The sequence below is a fragment of the Pogona vitticeps genome, chromosome ZW-PAR (genome assembly GCF_051106095.1).
Source record: "Pogona vitticeps strain Pit_001003342236 chromosome ZW-PAR, PviZW2.1, whole genome shotgun sequence".
Classification (NCBI taxonomy): Eukaryota; Metazoa; Chordata; class Lepidosauria; order Squamata; family Agamidae; genus Pogona; species Pogona vitticeps.
Genome location: NC_135800.1, coordinates 7,031,433 through 7,051,891, shown reverse-complemented (window position 1 = coordinate 7,051,891; position 20,459 = coordinate 7,031,433). Strand labels below are relative to the sequence as shown.

The window sequence follows — 20,459 nt, the reverse complement described above, 5'->3', positions numbered from 1 at the left end:
TAGAAAGGTTTGGGATACAATGTAATCAAAATGCCACATTTCTGCAGGTTTTCCTACCTGTATAACCCTGCAATTATACCCATGTTGTGGTTTCATACCATAGTTTAGAACCAAAACATTTTTATTTTTATTTATTTAACTTACAACAAACTAGGCGTTTTTTTGTGTCTATTATTCTGTTTATCAGTTTCGTATTACACATTGCAATAGTTTATAATCTACTGTGATGTGTGTTTTAACTCATAGGCAATAATGGAAAGACACCACATTTGCAGAACAGAAATCGGACCCAACGCCTTCAGTGTTGGGAGGGAAGACAGCAACAACATACAGCCGCATATTTTTATTATTAATAACAACAACAATAGATGTTTTCACAGTTGCACCCAACTTAGCTTCAGGCATTTCTTATTTTCATTTGTAAAAATCAGATCTTCATTGCCTAGAGATTTCCAGAAAGAGGCAACTGTCTGAGTCCGTGGCAGCAAAATCACAACCTCAAGCAGAACCAGAATCTGGCGGCAGGCCTGTGAAAGATTAACATGTTTTGTTTGGTATAAACATCATCAGCTGCCAGTGGGCTGAACCCTTTTATGCCTAGTAAATCCATTTAGCTTATATGGTGTCGCAGAACCCTTTATTGTCCCAAAATGTCATCCACATTACAAGTGCTCTCATCTTTAATGATAGCAATCACGTACTCACGGAAAAGTCTAACGATCATCAAAAGCAGGCGAAACCTCACACAGAACGCGGTCTGAGTTATGGCACTGTAGTTGTTTTTAATAACTAAGTGGTTCATAAGAAGGAAGGACAAAAGGAAACAGACCAATTAAGCAGCTTTCATCCTTGCAAGCCTCTTCGGGATGTCTTAAGTCCCATTTCGGCCACTGCTACCAGCCATTTTAGCTCCATAGGTTCAGGCCCTTGAATTCAAGACCAGCCTAAGATACCCCCGGTTTCTGAACCAGGAATAATTTATCAGAGATATCAAGATATTGAGCTTACTCAGATAATGGTGTTTTCCTGTCTGATCCTCAATAGAAGTATTTAAAAATCTAGCAGGTTGCAAAAAAAAGCAGCCCTTGGCATCTATGTTCAAAATGTGCAGGTGGAACATGCAAGGAATAGGATCAAGAGAGCTCAGAATTATACCTCCCCAGTAAAGGAGCAGGGGGAAAGTGCAGGACTCACAGCCATGCTTGAGAGCAATCCCTTTTAAACCCACCAACTTTATGATTTGCTGGAATACAGTGCCCATCATCCTCCCCACCAGTGTGGCCTGGTCGCACAAGGCTGATGAAGACCTTGCAACATTTAAAACAGGGGTGGGGGAACAGGAGATTTCTCAAATGTTCCTGGACATCAGAGTCCATCGTCCAGCGCAGCCAATAATGAGAGATGATGGGAATCGTAATCCAGCTGTAACTTTCCCTGCTCACAATTTAAAGTGATGGCCATGGTCTCCACTAGGGGGCAGCATGACAGCAAGACTCTGCTAGACCCAAAAACAGTTTCCACTCCCATCAAAAACAGAATTTCTCTTTATTTTATTTTATTTTTTGCCGCTTAATGAGTTGGAAGCCCAACTGCTTTATAATTTCATATCTACCTTCCGATCTTCTTCCTAGGCAGGGACCCAAAGCAAGAGGCCAAGAGCAAAGAAACAAAACTCAACACTTGCAGGGAAAGCTGAAAAACGCAGGAGCAGAGAGTCTCAATCTGCAAGGAGCTTCTCCAGTTTTCTTCTCTTTTCTGATGACATGTTGCCTTGCAGTCCATGGGGGGGGGGGGAACCCCGCAATATTTGGCTAGTGTTCAAAGACCATCACATACTAGAAGCCTGGATATACCGACAGGAAAGACAGTGTCTCTTTCCCCTACATCCATGCACACACCTTGCACCTGAGTGCGAATTGTGCTGGAATCTGCAGCAAAGATTCCATCCAATATACAAGACAAATAACACAGACGGACACCACAACGCCCAACAACCCTGGACCAGGCTTGCCTATTATTAATTTATTATTGTTTATATTTCAGTCCCGGCTTTTCTCTACCGAGCTCAAGGCAGCCCAGAAGGCTCTTCTTTTTCCCTTAGTTATCTTCACAACAGCCTTGTAAGGTGGGTTAAGCGAGTATTTGGAACTTTGTTTCTTCGTTTTTAATGAACTGGCCGTGATTGTTGCAACTTCTTGCCCAACCATTTCCTCCTGACGGTTGCTCGCTGCTTCTGGTGTTTCTCCTCGGGGGGGGGGAATCCTGACTCTGCTTGCACAAATTTCTTTTGGAATGTCATGTGTCATTAATATTTTAGGTTATGATACCTGCAGAACAGACAGCTGTGTCTTGAGGCCCCGTAAGCCAAGTCAAGGAAAGAGTGCTCTTAGTGGCACAGCGCTACAGTGTTCTCTCCTGCTTGTCAAAGTGAGGGAACCCCCTCGGGCAGCAGATATTGGGGGAGATGAACAGTCCCTTTCCCCCTGGGCTATTCTGTTCTACTTAACAGTACACTAGCAGCAGGGATAAATTTACCCTGTGAAGGAGGAAGGTTGTGAGCAAGTGGCCAGCCCAACATTCTCCATGGGACTGCAGGATTCCCTGAGAATTCGAACCCTGTTTTCCCAGGTCTAACCATTCCACCACACTGCCTGTCCCAACACCAGTACTAAAGGGATGCTCAACTGGCAGACTAGATGGCTTCTCTAAACAACAAGGGGGAAGAAGCCCAAACATATCATTAGCCTCAGGCAGACAAATGTTTTACGCCTGGCTTGCTTACTCCTGCTGCAAACAACGCTAATGGTCTGACTCAGAGTAAAACAACTCTGAGCGTCATGATGAAAATGTACACAGTTGATCCAGTGAGCCATTAACCAAGATCTAGTAGTTGATCTGTCTAGGTACTATCCTGCTGCAGAGCTACTTTCTCTCTGTGGCTGAGAAAGGCTTCCATTTTGTACAGTCGGCCCGGTGTTCTCTTCCTTGGAATCTCAGCCTCCAGGTCTTAGAACGGAAGATCTAGAAGGGACCCTAGGAAACGTTGAGATTAGTCCAAGATATTTTGCTGCCTGAGGCAAAAACACAGGACGGGGCTTCCCCCTACAGAAAGTGGCTAAGGAGCATCTCGCAGTCGAAGGCAGCCATTTGGGAAATCGAGATGGACCCCACTCCCATAGTAAACCCAGATTTGTGCCTGACCCCCCCCCAAGGGAAAGGGTAGAGAATTTAGGAGGAATAGCTAGTGGACTCCGACTGCCGCCCTACAGCATTTGCTGCCTGAAGCCTTTGCCACACTCCGCCTAAGGATGGCACCCGGCTTACGGGTGGCTTTATAGCCCGCCGTGGAGAGCACCTATCCCAACCATTGTCCATAATTAAAATGGAGCTTTGTGAGAATGCATAATTGGTTTGAGGCCCCTGGAATGCCTGTTTTGGAGATTGTGTGTGTGCTTCTACAGATTAAAAGACCTCCCCTCCCTTCATCTGAGGAGCTGCCTCTTCCCTTATCCATACACACTTCTCGTACCTCGCAGTGCATGGAAAAGTTACATTTTCAATTACATGAAATCGTAGTCCTACAGCTAGGACTGCGGTTGATACGCTAAACCCAAGCCAGGAAAGTTGGTGTTGTTTTTTTAACAAAATTATCTTGAAATCTGCAACATTTTCAAAATATTCTGAGAAAATGATTTTCTGGGATTCTCTTAACATTTGCATTACGAACGTCACAGACAAAACGTTGAAAACTGCTAAACGAAACAGACTGTAAAAAAATCATATCTACATAGCTTATTCACTCGTGTTCAAAGCAGAAGAAATGCAGAAAGAGCCCATTTCTGTCTGTGTCATTCCACACAAGAAGAATTTAAAATAATCCTTTTTATGAGCAATAAGGCAAATAAATAGATCAAAACGACAGCGAATGGACCATTTGAAAAATTCACCCCGTGGCAGGGAGCGATTATAAGTTTCTAAGCTGCTGTGAGTCCATTCTGGGTTTTGTGCTGCACTTCACAGGAGTCATAAAACTAGTTTTCAACTACAAATTCTAGGACCTCCTGTCAAGATAGAGCTTGGGGTTCTAGTTTGGTTTGTTTTTAAAGCCCAAAATTTGTCCATTCACTGATCTTAGCCCCCCCGTTTTCAAAGTGCATCGGAGACAAATCGCTTAGCAGCAAAGCTGCACCAGGCATCTTTAAAGCAAGCTAGACTGGAAATCAATCCCTCAAAAGTCATGCCCAGATTTCAAAGCCTGCTTTTTGAGGAATTTGTTTTAAAATCAAAACACTTAGCACAAGCAGGAAATGCTGAAACGTGAACACACAAGAAGGACAGTCCAGGTGAATCCAGACCTCACACATAGGAATTGAAATCAGGCCAAATTTTGGACGCATTACGTTGGCCGACCAACCAATACATGGAACCTGATCAGAACCAGTGAGGTGGGAGATAGCTCAGGATAATAATCCCTTGTAATGTTTATTCTTATATAAATAGCTAGGTGTCTTTCTCTTTTGCTCCTTGAGGTCACTGCCTGCTTCTTCCCCTTCTCACGTTAAGAGAAGCAGGCGCGTACGGCTTCTCACAAATGGCTGAACACACCTGTACAACTAAGAATCAAGTTTTAGGGACTTCAGCAACTTTGTTTAGGGCTCTTCCTCCTGCACTCTCTCCAAATGTTTTTCTTTTTTTTCTGATTCAGCAAATTGCAGGTTTCTAATTTTATCTCATTATACATTTCCAGAGTAGTTCCTCTGGATTCATAGCCATACGGTCAGGCCTCACTTTCTGCACTCCGCCTGCTAGCATAAACCAAAATATCCCTACACAGTGGACGACCCTCTGTGTGGCATCGTACAAGCATCCACAGCCATTGCTTTATTAAAGACATGTCCTCCGTAGGCAAGGAGTCGGAAGTGTCGACCCTCAGGACCTGCGTTCCTATGAGTGTGCAAACCTGCACGTGGATGCATCACAAGCACCAGAGCGACACACTGGAGGAGCAGCTGTCACTATGGCCAAAGGAACATCAGTGCATGCAAACCTGGGCGCATGCATGCACAGAGCACAAGGTTAGCATTGCTAGAACCTGTTCCTATGGCTATCAGTGCTACTACTTTTGCTCCCACAACTCATAGCAATGTTTTTCCCCCACCAGGCACATTTCAATGCCTGGCAACAAAATAAAGGGCATTCCCCAGGGTGCAGGATTCTCGCGCTTGCCCACAGGTTCTATCCTTTGGGAGCCCATGGCCCTGAACACATGTATTCGCTCCTTATATAACAGGTGGAAGGCGTGTAAGCAGGACTAAACCAGTTGGTACTTCATAAAAGGATAGAGCGATTAATTCTTCACATATTGCACTTTTCCTCCCTTTTCCTTTTTTTGCAAACTCATCTGTAGTTTTACAGGAAGCTCAACAGGATGGCAAACTTACACCACAACAGCCTCAAACCTCCACTGCATCTCCGACTGATGCAAAAGAGCAATCCTCCACCGACCCTGAGTGCGAAAGAAGCCCCCCACAAACCGAGCGGGGGCGACAAACCGGAGCTGCAGCTGTAGATATAGAAGGAGGTGTTCGTCTCTGGTGCTCCATCGAGAGGATTGGTGACTCACATAGGGTGGAGAGCCGAGCCCTCCCTCCCCACCTTTCCTTACCTGGAGAACTCTCTTCGTTAAGCCCGTTTTCTGAGCGAGTTGTTTCAAGTCCTTGGCGTCCGGATTGTGGTTGATAGCAAAATAAGACTTCATTGTCCTCAACTGGTGGTGTTTAAATGAGGTCCGCATGCGCTTCGTTTTCTGATTGCTGGGGTACTGCTGATCGCGGTCCAAATGATCTCCGTCATTCTCATTGCAGCTCAAAGCTAGGAACAACAAGAGGGAAAAAAGTAAATAAAGCCACTGGGGAGTGGGGGGAATGCTTGGGAAGTTCAGTTTTAAAAAGCATTGCCATTCTTGCTACAACCTCTAAGAACAGATTCGGTGCCATTTCTTAAATGTTCCAAAAGTAATTCACTCCATTACTTCTTAAGGTTTGTTACTTTGGCCCAAATCTGCTCGCCGGTCCTCATCTAGCAGAGGCTCATGGAATCAGCTGGGGGATCAGCCCTTACATAAATCCTGTAAATTTAATTTTCCTACTCTAGTTGGGATCCCCAGCTAGATTCAATCCACTTTTGGGGGTAGGGAGCTGAATACTGAAGGTCAAAGGGAAAAATCCATCTTAAAAAAGATCTTCTAAAAGTAACTTTTTGATATCTGAACCTAAAAACTCCATTTCCATCGACTGCTGCATTACTTTTAAAGCACAACTTCATTACAACTCAGTTACTTACAAAAAAAATTCTACCAGTAGCTACATTATTTGTAACTCATTACTTTCAGGTCCTGAGAGATACACAAGTCTTCACACTTGTTATATGGTTTTTAAAACGAAATGGTGCTTTGCTACTTGCAATGTTTACACCATGGCAGCATCAAATTGCCGCAGTTTTTTTGCCCCTTTTTGCTGCTGTGCTTGGAAATAAAAATATGCCTTAGGACTGAGAAGAAAATGGCAAAAAAAAACAAATATTGAAAAATCTGTCACAATGCATCTGACAGGGTCCCAAACTGCCTTTAAATCTAACTTTTAAAAACAGCTAGAAAACATGATGCATTGCCCGAGCAGAGAAATACTGGTTTGCTTCGTTATACCATATTTTAAATATAATTGCATTATATCTTCATTACCAAAAATAAATTAAAAAATCATTATCGGTAACTACTTTACTTTCTGTACTCTGGGAAGCCTCTTTGGTCTTTTGGAAACTCCCGCCTCCCCTTTCTTCTCTTATACTAAGACGCCTTCAAGACCTCTGATCTACTCCTTTGCTTCCTTTAATAACCGGAAGGATCTTGTTTGAAATTCCTCCAGGCTACTTCTGCGGACTCCACAACAGTTCCTAGCAGACAAAAACCGCTCCTGGAAGCCTCTAGATTTCGTAATGAACATCTTATGGAGGCCTCTCCTGCATCCGAAATCCACTGAAATGGGAAGAACTGCAGGAACGTTCCATTTTGCTCCCCCCCTCCCGCCAAGAGCCCTGATTTTTCATGCCTGGTGAGGCCCACAAAAAATACTTTGCAAAATATTTTGATCCACGTTGGACCATCACATGGTATTGCACAGCTACGGATCCTCAAGTAAGTCCCTTCACAATTTTACCACCCAATTGAGGAGCACACAGACTACAGGAAATCATTAAATGAATTCATTTTAAGAAACAAGAGGAGTAAACTGGGAGAGATAATATACATCTAACAAAAATAATTCCCTGAAAGAGGGGGGCACTTATAAAGTTGTGTGAGTCACGTCAAAACTCAAAACTGAAACCTGAAGTTAATCTGTGTCTTTGCATCTTATTAAAAAAAAACACCAAACACTCTTGAAGGAATCGGTTTGGGGGACTCAAATGTTCCATATGTTTACTGCAGACAACTTAGATCAAGGTCTCCTCCCACATCTGGAAAAACTCACTGGAGTGACAGAAGAACTGACAAATAGCAACAAAAACTGACAATCAGTAACAAAAATAATTATGATTTGCACACCAAGAAGAATTGCACAGATAGGTTTAAAGAATGGAAAGGGAGCACAGATCCTCTTTCTGATGACGAAGCACAAAAACTTCCGCGTAAAATAATAAACCCGCAAGGGGAAAAAAATTTAGTGCATCCAGACCAACATCATTTCAGTTTTACATTAAACTCTTTCCTCCCCAAAAAATATTAAAACAAATAGTGAAAAGAAAGGGACCCAGAATCAGTTTCATTTTCTGCTCTCCCTTAATGATTATTTATCAGTCTGACCAAACTGACAGAAAAGTGAGAGACAGATCAGATAAATATCTGTCATGGGAGTGCTAAAATGTGAATAATTGATCAAACTGTCTAAACACATCTGCACAGTCTTTTAAAATTGTCCATCACCACAAATCCAATATACTGCTGACAGACCTTGTCTGACACGGCTTTATTCTAGACGGGGTTTATTTACCATATTGGAAATCCACTGAGCAAAGACTGTCCTTAAGAAAGGGAGACTCCGGAATGAGTAGATCACACTCATGCACACTTTGCCACCAACATTAAATGCATGCAAATACTACAGAACTACGTTGTTGATTATATTGTGCTTTTGCATCAAACGCCAATGTAGAACCAATTAGAAAGGAAGTGGGTGTACGCCTCTAGTCGTGTCAGGAAAATCTGTCAGTTTTGCTTCTCTTATGTCCATATATCTATCTCCTAAATATCTCTTTGCTTCTCTTATGTCCATATATCTATCTCCTAAATATCTCTTTTTCTGAATTTTAGTAGATTCTTCAGAAACAAAACCACAGTGAAAATTCTTTCCCATCGACACTGGTCAGATATAGTAGTTATATCTATTCCTGACAAAGACATGGTTATGTTTCATCTGCCAACCATATTGACTTTAAGATGTGGATGGATCCCTCTATTAATTCTGGTTTCTTTCATATACTTTTTTAAAATCTCAGTTTTCTTTCCACCATTTCATTCCACCATTTTTTTTTATTTAAGAAGTTACAAAATTCACAGATTTCTTCATTGGAAGAAATCTACGAGTTTTGTAAGTTCTTAATTTTAAAAAAATGAGCTAAAACAAAGTTCTCACTTATTCCTAGGCTAGCTATTAGGAAAAAGCCTAGTACGTAACATATCTGCCAGGAGTGAATGTAAAAACTCATATACTGGACTGATGCACAGGTTTTTTGGCCTTTGTACTTAATCTATAGCTATAACTGCTATACATTCTGGGAAAATTCACAAACCTGCTCTTGCTGGCCATCACTATTCATCAAAAGCTATACTGCCCTCAACTATGGAGGTTCCACTCCTAGCTGTCACTCTTAAACTGTCCTTCACATTTTTCTTCAGCTCCCCACAGGCTGGTCCCAGAGAAGATAGGGTGCAAATTACGTAAGACAGCAGGAATTTATTCCAACAGCTTTACTGGCACCAATGTGTAAGGTTTTGTACCACACATGGGTTCTGAGACAAGAAGAATAATCCTGTCTGACTCAAAAGCTTGCTCATTAGCATTTTAATTCAGACAAAAAAGGAGATATACACGGTGCCTAAACTGTTGTTCTGGGTGCGGGCATTGAGAAAATACATTTGCTGCCAATGACTTCTTCTTTTCCACTATAGAAAATCAAGAAACTAAAGTGTTGGTTTGTTTCTGAGAATAAAATACTGTACAGCAATTCCTTCTACCCAGAAGAGACACTTCTCCTCTGTTTTGGGGACTCAACCAGGCATCAATAGGGTAAAAGAACGTTCACCCTTGCTGAAGTTCAGGGGAAATGCCTGTTTTGATGGATATGACCTAGAAAGATCCAGATAGTCAACTTCTAGAGCAGCAGCCTCAGATTTTGAGTGGCTCATGAGATCTCTTAGGGTTTTTTTCCTAGACTGTATTGCAGGATGAATTAATGGAGATGATAGAGGTGTCACGGAATGTTCACAAACATTCCAGGGGAGGCATGCCTTTGTCAGCCAGAGAGGACGAGCAGGTTTGCTATGGAGGTATTACATAGGAAGAAACTTGTTCCACGGGAATCAAATGCAGGAAGAATAAAACTTCACATGAGAGACTGAAGAGGGGGAAACCTTTTTCTCAAAACAGGTGCAGCAATTCCCTGTGCCAGCGGTGTCCTGGTGGGTTGACCTGGCGGTTCAAACATACCACCAGTGAAGTGTTTTTCTCTAAGGAAAACAACAGCCTGTCTTACGCTGGATCTGATCCTCGATCCATTTAAGCCAGCATGGTGGGTAACGAAGACCAGGTGTTTGGAAAGAGTTTTCCCAACTCTGCCTGGAGTGGCCCAGGATCAAACCTTCTGGCCAGCCTCCTGAGTTCGAAACAAGCTCCCTTTGGGATCGTCTCCCCTGTGCTACAGCTACAAAATCAGTGCCTAAAAGGAGAAGCCCATTTTAAACTGGCTCCTTTCATCAGGGCCTGCAAGAATTACTCACACAGGCACAAACGCAGACCCCCGCCTTCTAGGATCATCTAATCCTCATTGAATACATCTATCCAATCAATCATGGGTTCTGCATTTAATTGTCAACAAAACACTAACCATCACGCACTGATAGTAAGCAGTGCTCTGGCCTCAGCAGACAAACCTCGTAAGATCCTCACCTGCCCCCCCCCTTCCTTTTCTGGATGGTAAAATGAGGCTCGGGACACAGAAGATACCCAAATAAAGAGGAAGCAGCATTTTTTGCCCTGGAAGTGGGCAGATCCGTGTTTTTGGACTACAACTCCCAGCCGTCTGGGGGATTCTGGGAACTGTAGTCCCACAAAACTACAAATCTGTACCCCTCTCGAGGTTTCGAGAGGCTGGGGAAGCTCCGGCTTTGGATGACAGCTCCCAAAATCCACAGCCAGCACAGCCTAGGGGATTTTGGGAACCATAGTCCTGAAAACAAGAATCTCTGTTGCTGCAGCCATTTCACATCACAGATTCTGGGCAGCATGTTGGGACCCCCCCCCCCAGCTATGGGTTCAGGGCACAGCCTGTAACCTACATTTCCCCCCCCCTTGTTTGCTCTTCACCTCTCCGGCTTTATCTCCGAAACAAAGCCATCAAAGTGCCCAGGAATTTGCCCCCAGATCAACCGCAGGGATGGACAAAACACGGGTCTCCTTCCTCCCCCCAAAATATCTCTTGCCTCCCCAGATGCAGCAGCATGAATGAAGTCTTTGTCTAACCCTCGAGCCCATAGAAGAAACCCTGATGGGCCCTCTCTCACCCTGGCAGGGATGATAGAACCGGGGGGGTGGGTTAAGAAGGTGGCCACAACAGGGACCAGCCTCAGCCATCTGAGAGAGGGAAACTCCTAAGGGGAACCAAGAAAATTCCACTGGCAACCCCCAGAAGCTTTGAATCTATCAATTATTTCATTCATTTTGTTACAGGGACATCCTGCCTTCCCCTCTCATGAGCTCAAGGCCACGTATATGGCCGTCCTCTACGTTGTGTCTTCACAACATGCTGCTAAGGTAGCTCAGGCTGAGAGAATATGACTAGGTCAATATCAGTCCATCAAATTCATATCCAAGTGCGGAATGGAACTCTCTAATCATCACACCACCCACTCATAGGAGGTTCAATGGGCACTGTGGATCATGAAAGGAAGACCAACATAAAACACAGAGAGAGAGAGAGAAGTGTAGCCACCATTCTACTGATGAAATATCCCAGTGTAGCCTGGAAGCTTGCAGATTTATTGGTTTTAACCCATGCCCTGTGTTTTCATCATGGTTTCCTTCTCTGCTCCCCCTTCTAATAAGTCTGTCCTTTGACCCAGAAGAGAATTGTGGGATTACAGGCTGGGCAAGAAGAAACCTGGGCCAACCACAAAAAGCCCGGTTGGAGCATTGGACTGGAACTTGAGAGAGAGATTCACATCTCTGTGGAATCATGAAAACTCCTCGGGAAGCCCTAGGCCTGTCCCTTGCCTTCTTTTGCTCAACCTGCCTCACAGGATTGTCTTGGGGAGGATAAAAGTGGAAATGTAGCTGCAAGAGACATGCAAGTAAAAATAAATATATAATAATATTTTTGAGATAAAGAAGCCTGATCTCTGATCCTCTGAGTCTTGCTTGGAAGGGGCCTCCCTTCTTCACCAGCTGTTTTTCTCTCTCCCACAGACAATGACAACATCTGGAATTATTTGGGGAAAGGGGATCTGCCCAGCTTAGCCTGGCCTCTCTCGAAAAGAAGACGCTGGTTGTCTTCCAGCCACCCCTGGGGCTCAGACACCGCCTCAAAACCGCTTTGCGCCCTGGTGGCCTGTTCCTCCTTTCCCATGTGCTGCTTGACACGAGCTGTGCCCACCCAAAACACAAGGGAAAGACCTCCTAGCCCCGCATAAGCTCATCCCGAGGGAAGGTGGGCGGCTGGTCCTCTTAGATGCGCCTGGACGCCAGTCCCCATCAGCTTTCAAGCCAGGGATGGTGGCCGTTGGTTTCACGACCCTGCATAGGCTGAGGAGCCAAGAATTTATGGGAGTGGCTTTATTCTGCTCCGTTTCAGCACCATCTGTGGCAGAAATGATCTCCGTTCTGTGTAGCTTTCCCAGAAGATCAGGGAAAGGAGAAAGTACTGGAAGAAGAAGAGGAGGAGGAGGAGGAAGAAAGAAGTCATCAGTAGGCAGTAACCCACAGTCAAGGCTAGCGATGCAATTGCTGCAGCCGGCCCTACCATTAGGTACAACAAGGCAGCTGCCTCCGTTCACGTAAACTGGGAAGTGGTAGCAAGATATTAGAGGGGAGACCTGTGTGTTCTTCAGACTGCCCCGTCTAAACTAGTGCTGGAAGGATATTGTTCTATCATCAAACACTCAAGACAAGACTTATCGGTACCTAAGATGGACGGAGGGAAGGGTTCGTCTTGCTCTTGGTTTCAGGCAGCCGCAGAACTTTGATAGCCCTGCATGCAGGCCAACACAGCCAAAGATCTGCAAGTTCTTGGATGGGAAAAAAAACTGTGCAGCAGTGTTAAAAAATCAAACCTCCACACAGGGGGGCAGTATATCTTCAAACACTAGCTGACTGCTCAGGACAGCTAGAAGGCGGAGCCTCTCAAATTTGCCAGAGACAACTCTAGCTATATTGGATGCTGGGGAGCATGGATTCTGGCTGAATATTCCCTATGCTGATCTCATCTAGGTGAGTGGAAAAAAGCATCAAATGAAGGGCAGCCAATGCTTGCGAATTTAAGTCACGTTAACGGTCAGGATTGTGGGACTGAGGTGCTTGTAAGGTGTTTCCACCCTGAGGGGCCAAAATGACTTGGCCAGCTTTGGGTGCCGGGGAGGACAGGGTACCATTTAATACCACTCTGCTTCAGGCAGCAAAATGTCTTGGGCAACCTTGGGAAGAAATAATCCTATTTTTTCCCCTGCCACCAACACAGCTTGGTCTTTCTAAATATGAAGATACTTTTGCATGCAGGCACACGCAAGTCTTGAGTGACCACTCAAGAGGTCTGTCCACACCTTTCCTCTTGGCCTCCAGAATGGGCACCCAACATAAGTAAGACACACAAGCTAAGCAACTGAGACCTACCAACAGTCAATCCCCTCCCCCCCCTTCCATCCATCAGGGCTAAGAAGAGGGAACCCCACTACCCAAACAGAAATAGATTTAGACACACACATCCCATCATTATTTAAAAAGCAGAAAAGGTCATTTCTGAATATGGACAGCCATAATGATTCCCCTCATCTCCCCCCCCCCATCAAAGTTTTCTTCTAGAAATTTAAAAAGAGAGAGAGAGAATATTCTGTATCAGATCATGGCATCTCTTGAATTTCTTACACTGAAGATTCTGTGGTTGCTTATGGAGGATGTTGGGTGCTACATTATTCCCACATGGGTTGCTTGAAATTTGAAGGGGGGGTGTCCCTGGGAGAGGCTTGCCCTGCAGAAATGGGAGGGAGCGTTATACTATTTTTTGAGGGGGGGAGGAAAGCAGATTTGTTAAAAAAAAATAAAAAAAAATAGTTTCCTATTTCAGGGCAGGGAAAATAGAAGATTTTGGGCCCAGAGGAACCCAGACCATCTGGATTGTGTCTCAGACCTCAAATGACCCCCCCCCCAATTCAATGAAACAAAGAAAGAAAGAAAGAAAGAAAGAAAGAAAGAAAGAAAGAAAGAAAGAAAGAAAGAAAGAAAGAAAGAAAGAAAGAAAGAAAGAAAGAAAGAAAGAAAGAAAGACGGAACTAGGAGCACAAAGCGCCCTCATTTAATAGCCAGGAGGTGGAGAGGACAGAGGAGAGTTGGGGGGGCGATCTTTTTGAAGTTCCGGCCCCCTCCTAAGCCATTTTCCACATGTCAGGTTTCATCCGCGTCTCGGGAGCTCCAAAGCCCGCGCGTCCCACCCGGGCGAACAAAACGGAGCAAAGAGGAAAGGCCCCGCCGTCGTTTAAACTACACGTCCGGACACAATCGCCCGCGTTTGCCAAAGGATTAACTTTGAAAAGGGGGCGAAACCGGCATTGGGAGATATATTTTTTAAAAAAAGAAAGAAAGAAAAAGGCAACCCTCTCGCTGCTCCTCCTTGGTTAGAGACTGGAGTTTTACACCGAGGATTATGCTTGTTTAAAGAAAGAGGGGGGGAAGGGGGGAACCATGAAGTGAAATGGCAAATAATTTCGGGGGGGGGGGAACATTTTAAATTGGAAATGTCTCCTTTAAAAAAACTTGGAACGAGTTATTTTTCTCTCCGTTTAATATATATTATCATCTCAGAATGGGACTTTGAAAATAGAAAGAAAGAAAGAAAGAAAGAAAGAAAGAAAGAAAGAAAGAAAGAAAGAAAGAAAGAAAGAAAGAAAGAAAGAAAGAAAGAAAGAAAGAAAGAAAGAAAGAAAGAAAGAAAAAGAAAACTGTTCCTCACTAGGACAATTTACAAATATTATGAATCATTTTTTTTAAGTCCTCAACCATTTCTGCGTGGGTTTTGCTTTTCCTCGCCCGGGACCATCTTTTTCTGGAGAGGAAAGGGTTTCACACAAAGAACCGCCGCGTCTTCCGACTCCGGTGCTTAAACCAGACCTTCGGGGCGGTGGGGGGGGGGGGAAATAGTCTGAAAAAGCGAAGGCCGGCGGGAGAAACAGAGAAACGAAGGCCCTCCGTCGGGACCGGCTATTTTTTTCGTCCAGACAAGAAGCATTGCCTTTCCCACGCTGGCGACCTGTTTTAAGAGGTTATTATGTTTTCACTCCTGCCTCGCCTTGCAGGGGAAACGAAGAGGTTTTTCAGCCACGGGGAAAGATGCGCGTTCAAATCGCTCTAAGCCCAAACTAGCTCTAAGCCCATCATTTTTCCCCCCGATTTCTCACTTCCCTTCTCAGGATTATTCCTCTTTCCCGCGCCCCCCAAAAGCCCTCAGCCCCTTTCAACACCTTTCCTCTCCAAAGGCGGAACAAACCACGCTCGGCCAACGGAGTCGCCTCTGCGCCCGGTTAAAAAGTTGCCTCGCCTTTTTTCAACGGGCTTTCTCTCCGTTTCTTGGTTAATGTTTTTTTTCCCGCGCCTTCCCTTTCGAGCAGCAAACAATCTGAGCGGGTTTTTTTTTTTTGCACTGTAGCCGCGCGCGCACGTACAGATACACACACAATCCCAAAGCCACAACCAGAAAAACACAGCCACCCCTTGCTCGCCCGGGGCCAGCAGCCGGTGCCCCGGTTCAGCCTTCCACCAGGCAACGCTCCGGGGTTGAAGGGGAGCAAAAAACAATCTCAACTGGAGACTCCAGAAAATCTCGATTTCCGCCTGTCGGGGACATACACACACGCACACACAACAAGGCGAAACTCTCGTTCGGGCCTGGCCTGGTTTCAGAAACCGGTTCACCCCACGCAGGGTCTGCAGGCGCCGGCTTTCCGCAACGGAATCGGTGCGCAATAGCTCCTCGTACGCACGGAGATCTTTCCCCCTCTCTGAGCCAGGTTTTCATCCAAGCCCCCCCCCCCACACACACACACACACACACACACACACACACACACACACACACACACACACACACACACACACACACACACACACACACACACACACACACACACACACACACACACACCAGCCTTAGCCTGTCCTCCCCTCCCCGCGCCCTCCGTGTTTCAATGCCCTGAGTTTCAATCCAGATTCTTCCCCACCCCCGGCCAGGAGTCGAACCCGCGACGTCCAGCGCCTAAAGCGGAGAGTAGTTCCTTACCTGCGTTGTAGGCCGCCAGATCCGCGCCGGGCCCGGGGCTTTTCCTCTTCCTGGGCCGCCCTTTCTGCACCGTGCCTACCCCGTTGTAATAAGGCAGTCCCAGCGGGGTGGCAGCGCCCAGAGCGCCCGGCCCGCCTTTACCGCCGCCGCCGCCACCACCGGCTCCCTCGCCGTGGTTGAAATGCAGCTGGTACTCGCCCTGGAGCAGCGCCTCGAAATGGAGCCGGCAATAGACCAGGTTGTCCTTCATGCCGAAGTGGTCGCCCGTGGTCAGCATCTTGGCGCAGGTGGAGCAGGTGAAACAGTTCAAGTGGTAGACTAAATCCCGGGCGCGCATCACCATCTCCGAGGCCGAGATGCCCAGGTGGCAGCGGGCGCAGCGTTGCACGGAGAACCTCCTGCGAGGAGAGAGAAAACCCCGAGCAGTAAGAATGAGAAGCCGGGGGCGCCGAGTCCATAGGATCCCCTGCCTCCCCCGTTGCGCATCCTGAGGCAGCCGATCTCTATACGGCTGCTGCTCTGAAACAGAACCAGTCGCTGTAGATAAAATGATCACTCCTGTGAGTCCAGGGGTCTACTCCGGTTGAAGTTAGCCATAGCATCCCGGCCCCTAGACATGATAATCCCTTGGACTTCTCCTAGGGGAGGACAGAAGTCTCAAAGGGAGCAGACCCCCCCCAGATCAAACTGCACTGAACATGTGCAGAGTGCGAAGACACCGCTTTCCTAATTTTGCCGGGACAGTGCCCGCGTGGCGTGAAGGTGAGGTCGGAGGGCTTTCAGTCCCAGACGCTTCAGCGTTGGCTTCCCTGCCTCCGTGGGGCTGGACTAGATGACCCTTAGTGACCCTTGTCAATACCGGAGTTCTTGGATTCCCTACCGCAACCTTCCCCCTCCCCCGCCTCTCGTTCAGGACAGAAATTTCGAGGCTTCTTTAGAAACCATAAGATCAACCAAGGGAAAGAAAGGGGGCAAAATGTTTTCTTTTCTTCATCCTGAGCTTCTCCTGGAGGGCACCCTTCTTTGCGTGTGCGGGGAGGGAGCGGATGCCCCAAGAAAACTCTTCCCAGAAAAACGTGCCTTTTGCGGTTTAGAGTTTGGCTGGGTTTGCTTGGTGTTGTTTTCAAAATAAATGTAGAGAATTCTACATTCCCAACCGGTCGAAGGTCCTTCTTTCTTCTATAGGATGCTGGGCAGAAGGCTGAATATTGTGCGCAGGGCGACATGGCCTGGCAGGCTGCTGGTGGAGACTGGGGAGCGGTGGGAGAATCCGCCTCCGGGTTTCACCAGATCAGAGGGACCTCTTTATGGCTCACGAGCGGGACAATCCGGTTTCGGACACCCCACAGCGGATTCAGCCCTCCTTTCGGTGAGGCTTGCGCGCGGGGAAGGGATTTGGGTTTAGGAGTGGCAAGAAGCCCGGGGGGGGGCTAGGCCTCTTTCTTCTGTTCCCCCCCCCCCCAGGGAGCGGAGGGGATCTACCCAACCGTCTGCCTTTGTTATGTGCTTTCTAGTCGGAGGCGACTTATAGCAGGGATTTCGAAGCAAGAGAAATATTTAAGGGGTAGTTTTACCCATTCCAATCGCCCCGTGAGCTTTCAGAGCAGAGCCGGGATTCGAACCCAGCTCCCCAACACACACACACACACACACACACACACACACACACACACACACACACACACACACACACACACACACACACACACACACACACACACACACACACACACGAGTCCTAGCCCTGGACGACTCTATCCATTCCACACCGCAAAGGGAGCGCGCCCTTACCTGTAGTAGTCTTCTTTGCAGTAGATGCTGCCGTCCTTGCTGAAACAGGTGAGCTCCGACTCCAGATTGAGTTTACACTCGCAGCACTTCAGACAGCGCATGTGCCACTGCTTGTCCACCGCCAGGAGGTAGTAGCGATCCGAAATCTTGCCCCCGCACCCTGCGCACAGGGCGGCCCGCTCGCTGCTGATGGACGGCATGGCGCGCTGCGGAGGGGAAGCAGACAGACAAGGGGCGACCGTCGGTTAGAAAAGGGAGAATCCGGCGCGGAGAAGCAGGCCTGGGGCGCTCGAGGGCCTCTCCCCACTTCCACTCCCCCCCCCTGCACCCGAGGCCAGCCTTTCCTTCCTTCCAGCCACTGTGACGGAGGGAAGAAAGAAAGAAGGGATCTCTAAACGCAGCGCTGATTCAACCCCAGGAAAGAGCCCGTTGTTTTAAACACCCATAGCGGCCTTGCTCTGGAAAGGAAAAAAACTGTAAAAGGTGTTCAGGATGGGTGGGGGGCTAGGGGAAGGTGGGGGGAGAAAGTATGATGCTAGATCACTCCAAGCAGCTGAAAGGGAAAGGTTCTCCCCTCCGCCCCCCCGCCACAAAGTCACACTAAACGCAGATCCCCCCCCCCAAAAAAAAAGTCAGCTGGGAGACGGGAAAATTCGAGGAGCGGGGGAGAAGAAGCTTTCTCTCTCTCCTTCTCAAATCTGAATTGTGCCACGGGGAAGAGAAGCAACGCCAGATCCTGCACGGGGCGTGAGGGGGAGGGAAGGAAGGAAGGGTCAGGGTGAGGGCGAAAACAGCAGGAGAAACGGGGGCCCGAGCAGTTCTAGGTCCCTCAAGCGACAGATAGGGGAGCAGAAACGAATTAAGGGCCTCGCATCAAAAACTCCTGATAGAATGGCATACAATTGAAGTGATTTATTTTTTAAAACAAATACAGCTGCGTAAATACCGATATGCCTGCCTTTCTCAAACGTAAAGGTTTCGGAGTTTCTCTTCGAAAAGAATGGAGAAGTAAAAGAAAAGGAGAAAGAAAAGCGGAAAGCCGTTTTTGGTTTTTGTTGTTGCTGTTATTATTGTTTTAAGAAGGTAAAACTCTCTTCCCTAGTCTATCTAGTACAGCTTTTCTGCCAGTTCCGGCTGCTTGTTTGTCCACACACCTCCTTGGGAGTAAACCCTACGGAGCCATGGGAAAATTACTTCCGAGTAAACAAGGATGTCCTTACAAACACGTTTATTTATTTATTTATTTATTTATTTATTTATTTATTTATTTATTTATTTATTTATTAAGGATCGGGTCGGATCCTAGGTAGACCCTTTCCATGCGAATGCTCGTGGACGCCTAGATTCAGGGCTACTCGGAAGGAATCCCACAAGTCCAACGGGGTTTACTCCTAGGTAGATTTAGATTTAAAATGATCATCTCCGGATAGGCTCCTAATCAGGCCCGGCTAAGTTCCCAATAGGAGCGAAAACCCAGGGCGATTAAGGTTGTAAAGCGAATTTTTCTCTCTCTTTTGAAAACAAAGTGATCGGAATGAAATTTTGATTCAAATGCATCGCAAGGAGGAAGTCTTCTGCCGTTATAAAACACCTATAAATGTTGGGCGCCTCTCACTTTACAAAAAGAGGAAACTTTCTCTTTTTTTAGGGTGAAAAAAAGCACCTTCATAAATTGAAGCCAACTGGATTGTCTTTCCGGAGACATTTATGTCCTTAAAACGGATGCATAAAAATGAGGGAAGTGGAGGGTGCCATAGCAGGGTGAGGGACCCTTGAAAATTCAGATAAATATTCCTGGCATGTCTTAGGCCCTTTTTATACACCTCAAAATTTAGGGGAAGCGAACAACCCACGGTCCATTCATATGCCTCGTAACAGAACTATTGTAAGGAACAAAAATAAAATAAAAGTAGATGAGTAAACTGAACAAACAAAAAATGAAACAAAATTAATTAGTGGAGGAAACCAAAATATAACAGTTCTCACTCGCTGGTACAGGGCAGGAAAATTTTAAGCAACAAAAAAATATGTATGAAGATCTTTTGATTCAATTGTCATTTACAACTTCTCCAAGAATTACCAGATCTCGTGGTCCTTTCGCAGAGAACCCTAAATAATTCCTCCGCTTTCAAGGAAGGTGTAAGAAAAGCGAAAGGAAAAGGCGGCAGGAGATGCGGATAATTGAGGCGAACTCTGTGGTGCCAAGGAAGCCTTCCCCCGTGGACAAAAATAAGGGGAAACTGGACCAGCGTTGCCGTAAATCATTCCGAATTTTAATTCCTGATCACTATCTGGTTGGCACGCAACTGAGCCGAAGGAGGCGGGTTGGGTTTAAAAACTACAAGGCGAACCCTTAGAAAGGCGCCCGATCTTTCAATTTTTAAAATGGAGATTCTTTTTTTACACGCAGGGGAGAGATTTTAAAAGTGTCCGTTTCCGTGGAGAGTTAAACAGCCTAACTTTAAACCTTTGCAGTAAAAAAAAAAGATAGACCCCCCCCCCAAAAAAAAAGTTTAAAATGAACATGAGGGAAGAAATGGAAAAAAAAGGAAATAGAGAAAAGCGTTTTATTAATTCATAAGAAATCGTTGTAAATGATAATGTATCAACCGCCTTCAAATAAAAGTCGGGGGAAATTACGCGGAGGCGCTCAAACCTATCTATGCTTCTGTTTCCCTGTTTCTCCTGTCTCGGCTCCTCAAGTCCCCTTTTTTTTCTCTTTCAAAAACGAGTTGTTCGAATATGGCCTATTTACTAGGAATTATTGCTCTCAAGTACCCCAAACATCGGAGTGAAATCCTTCCAGAAAAGCAACGGTGTTTTGTCTTAAAAAAAAAAACAACAACACGAAGATGAAC

General features: G+C 46.1%; 1 protein-coding gene across 2 annotated transcripts in view; it reads right to left on the bottom strand.

Annotated features, from left to right (window-relative positions):
* The window catches only part of LHX2 (LIM homeobox 2), a 35,046-nt gene that overhangs the window by 2,059 nt on the left and 12,528 nt on the right, over positions 1-20,459 (bottom strand). For both annotated transcript variants that reach the window (XM_072984652.2, XM_020793284.3), the window contains exons 2-4: positions 17,602-17,807; positions 15,811-16,208; positions 5,666-5,871 (exon numbers count right to left, since the gene is read on the bottom strand). In XM_072984652.2, coding sequence (XP_072840753.2) covers positions 5,666-5,871; positions 15,811-16,208; positions 17,602-17,801 — 804 coding nt within the window. In that variant the 5' untranslated portion in view covers positions 17,802-17,807. The remainder of the gene's footprint in view (positions 1-5,665; positions 5,872-15,810; positions 16,209-17,601; positions 17,808-20,459) is intronic.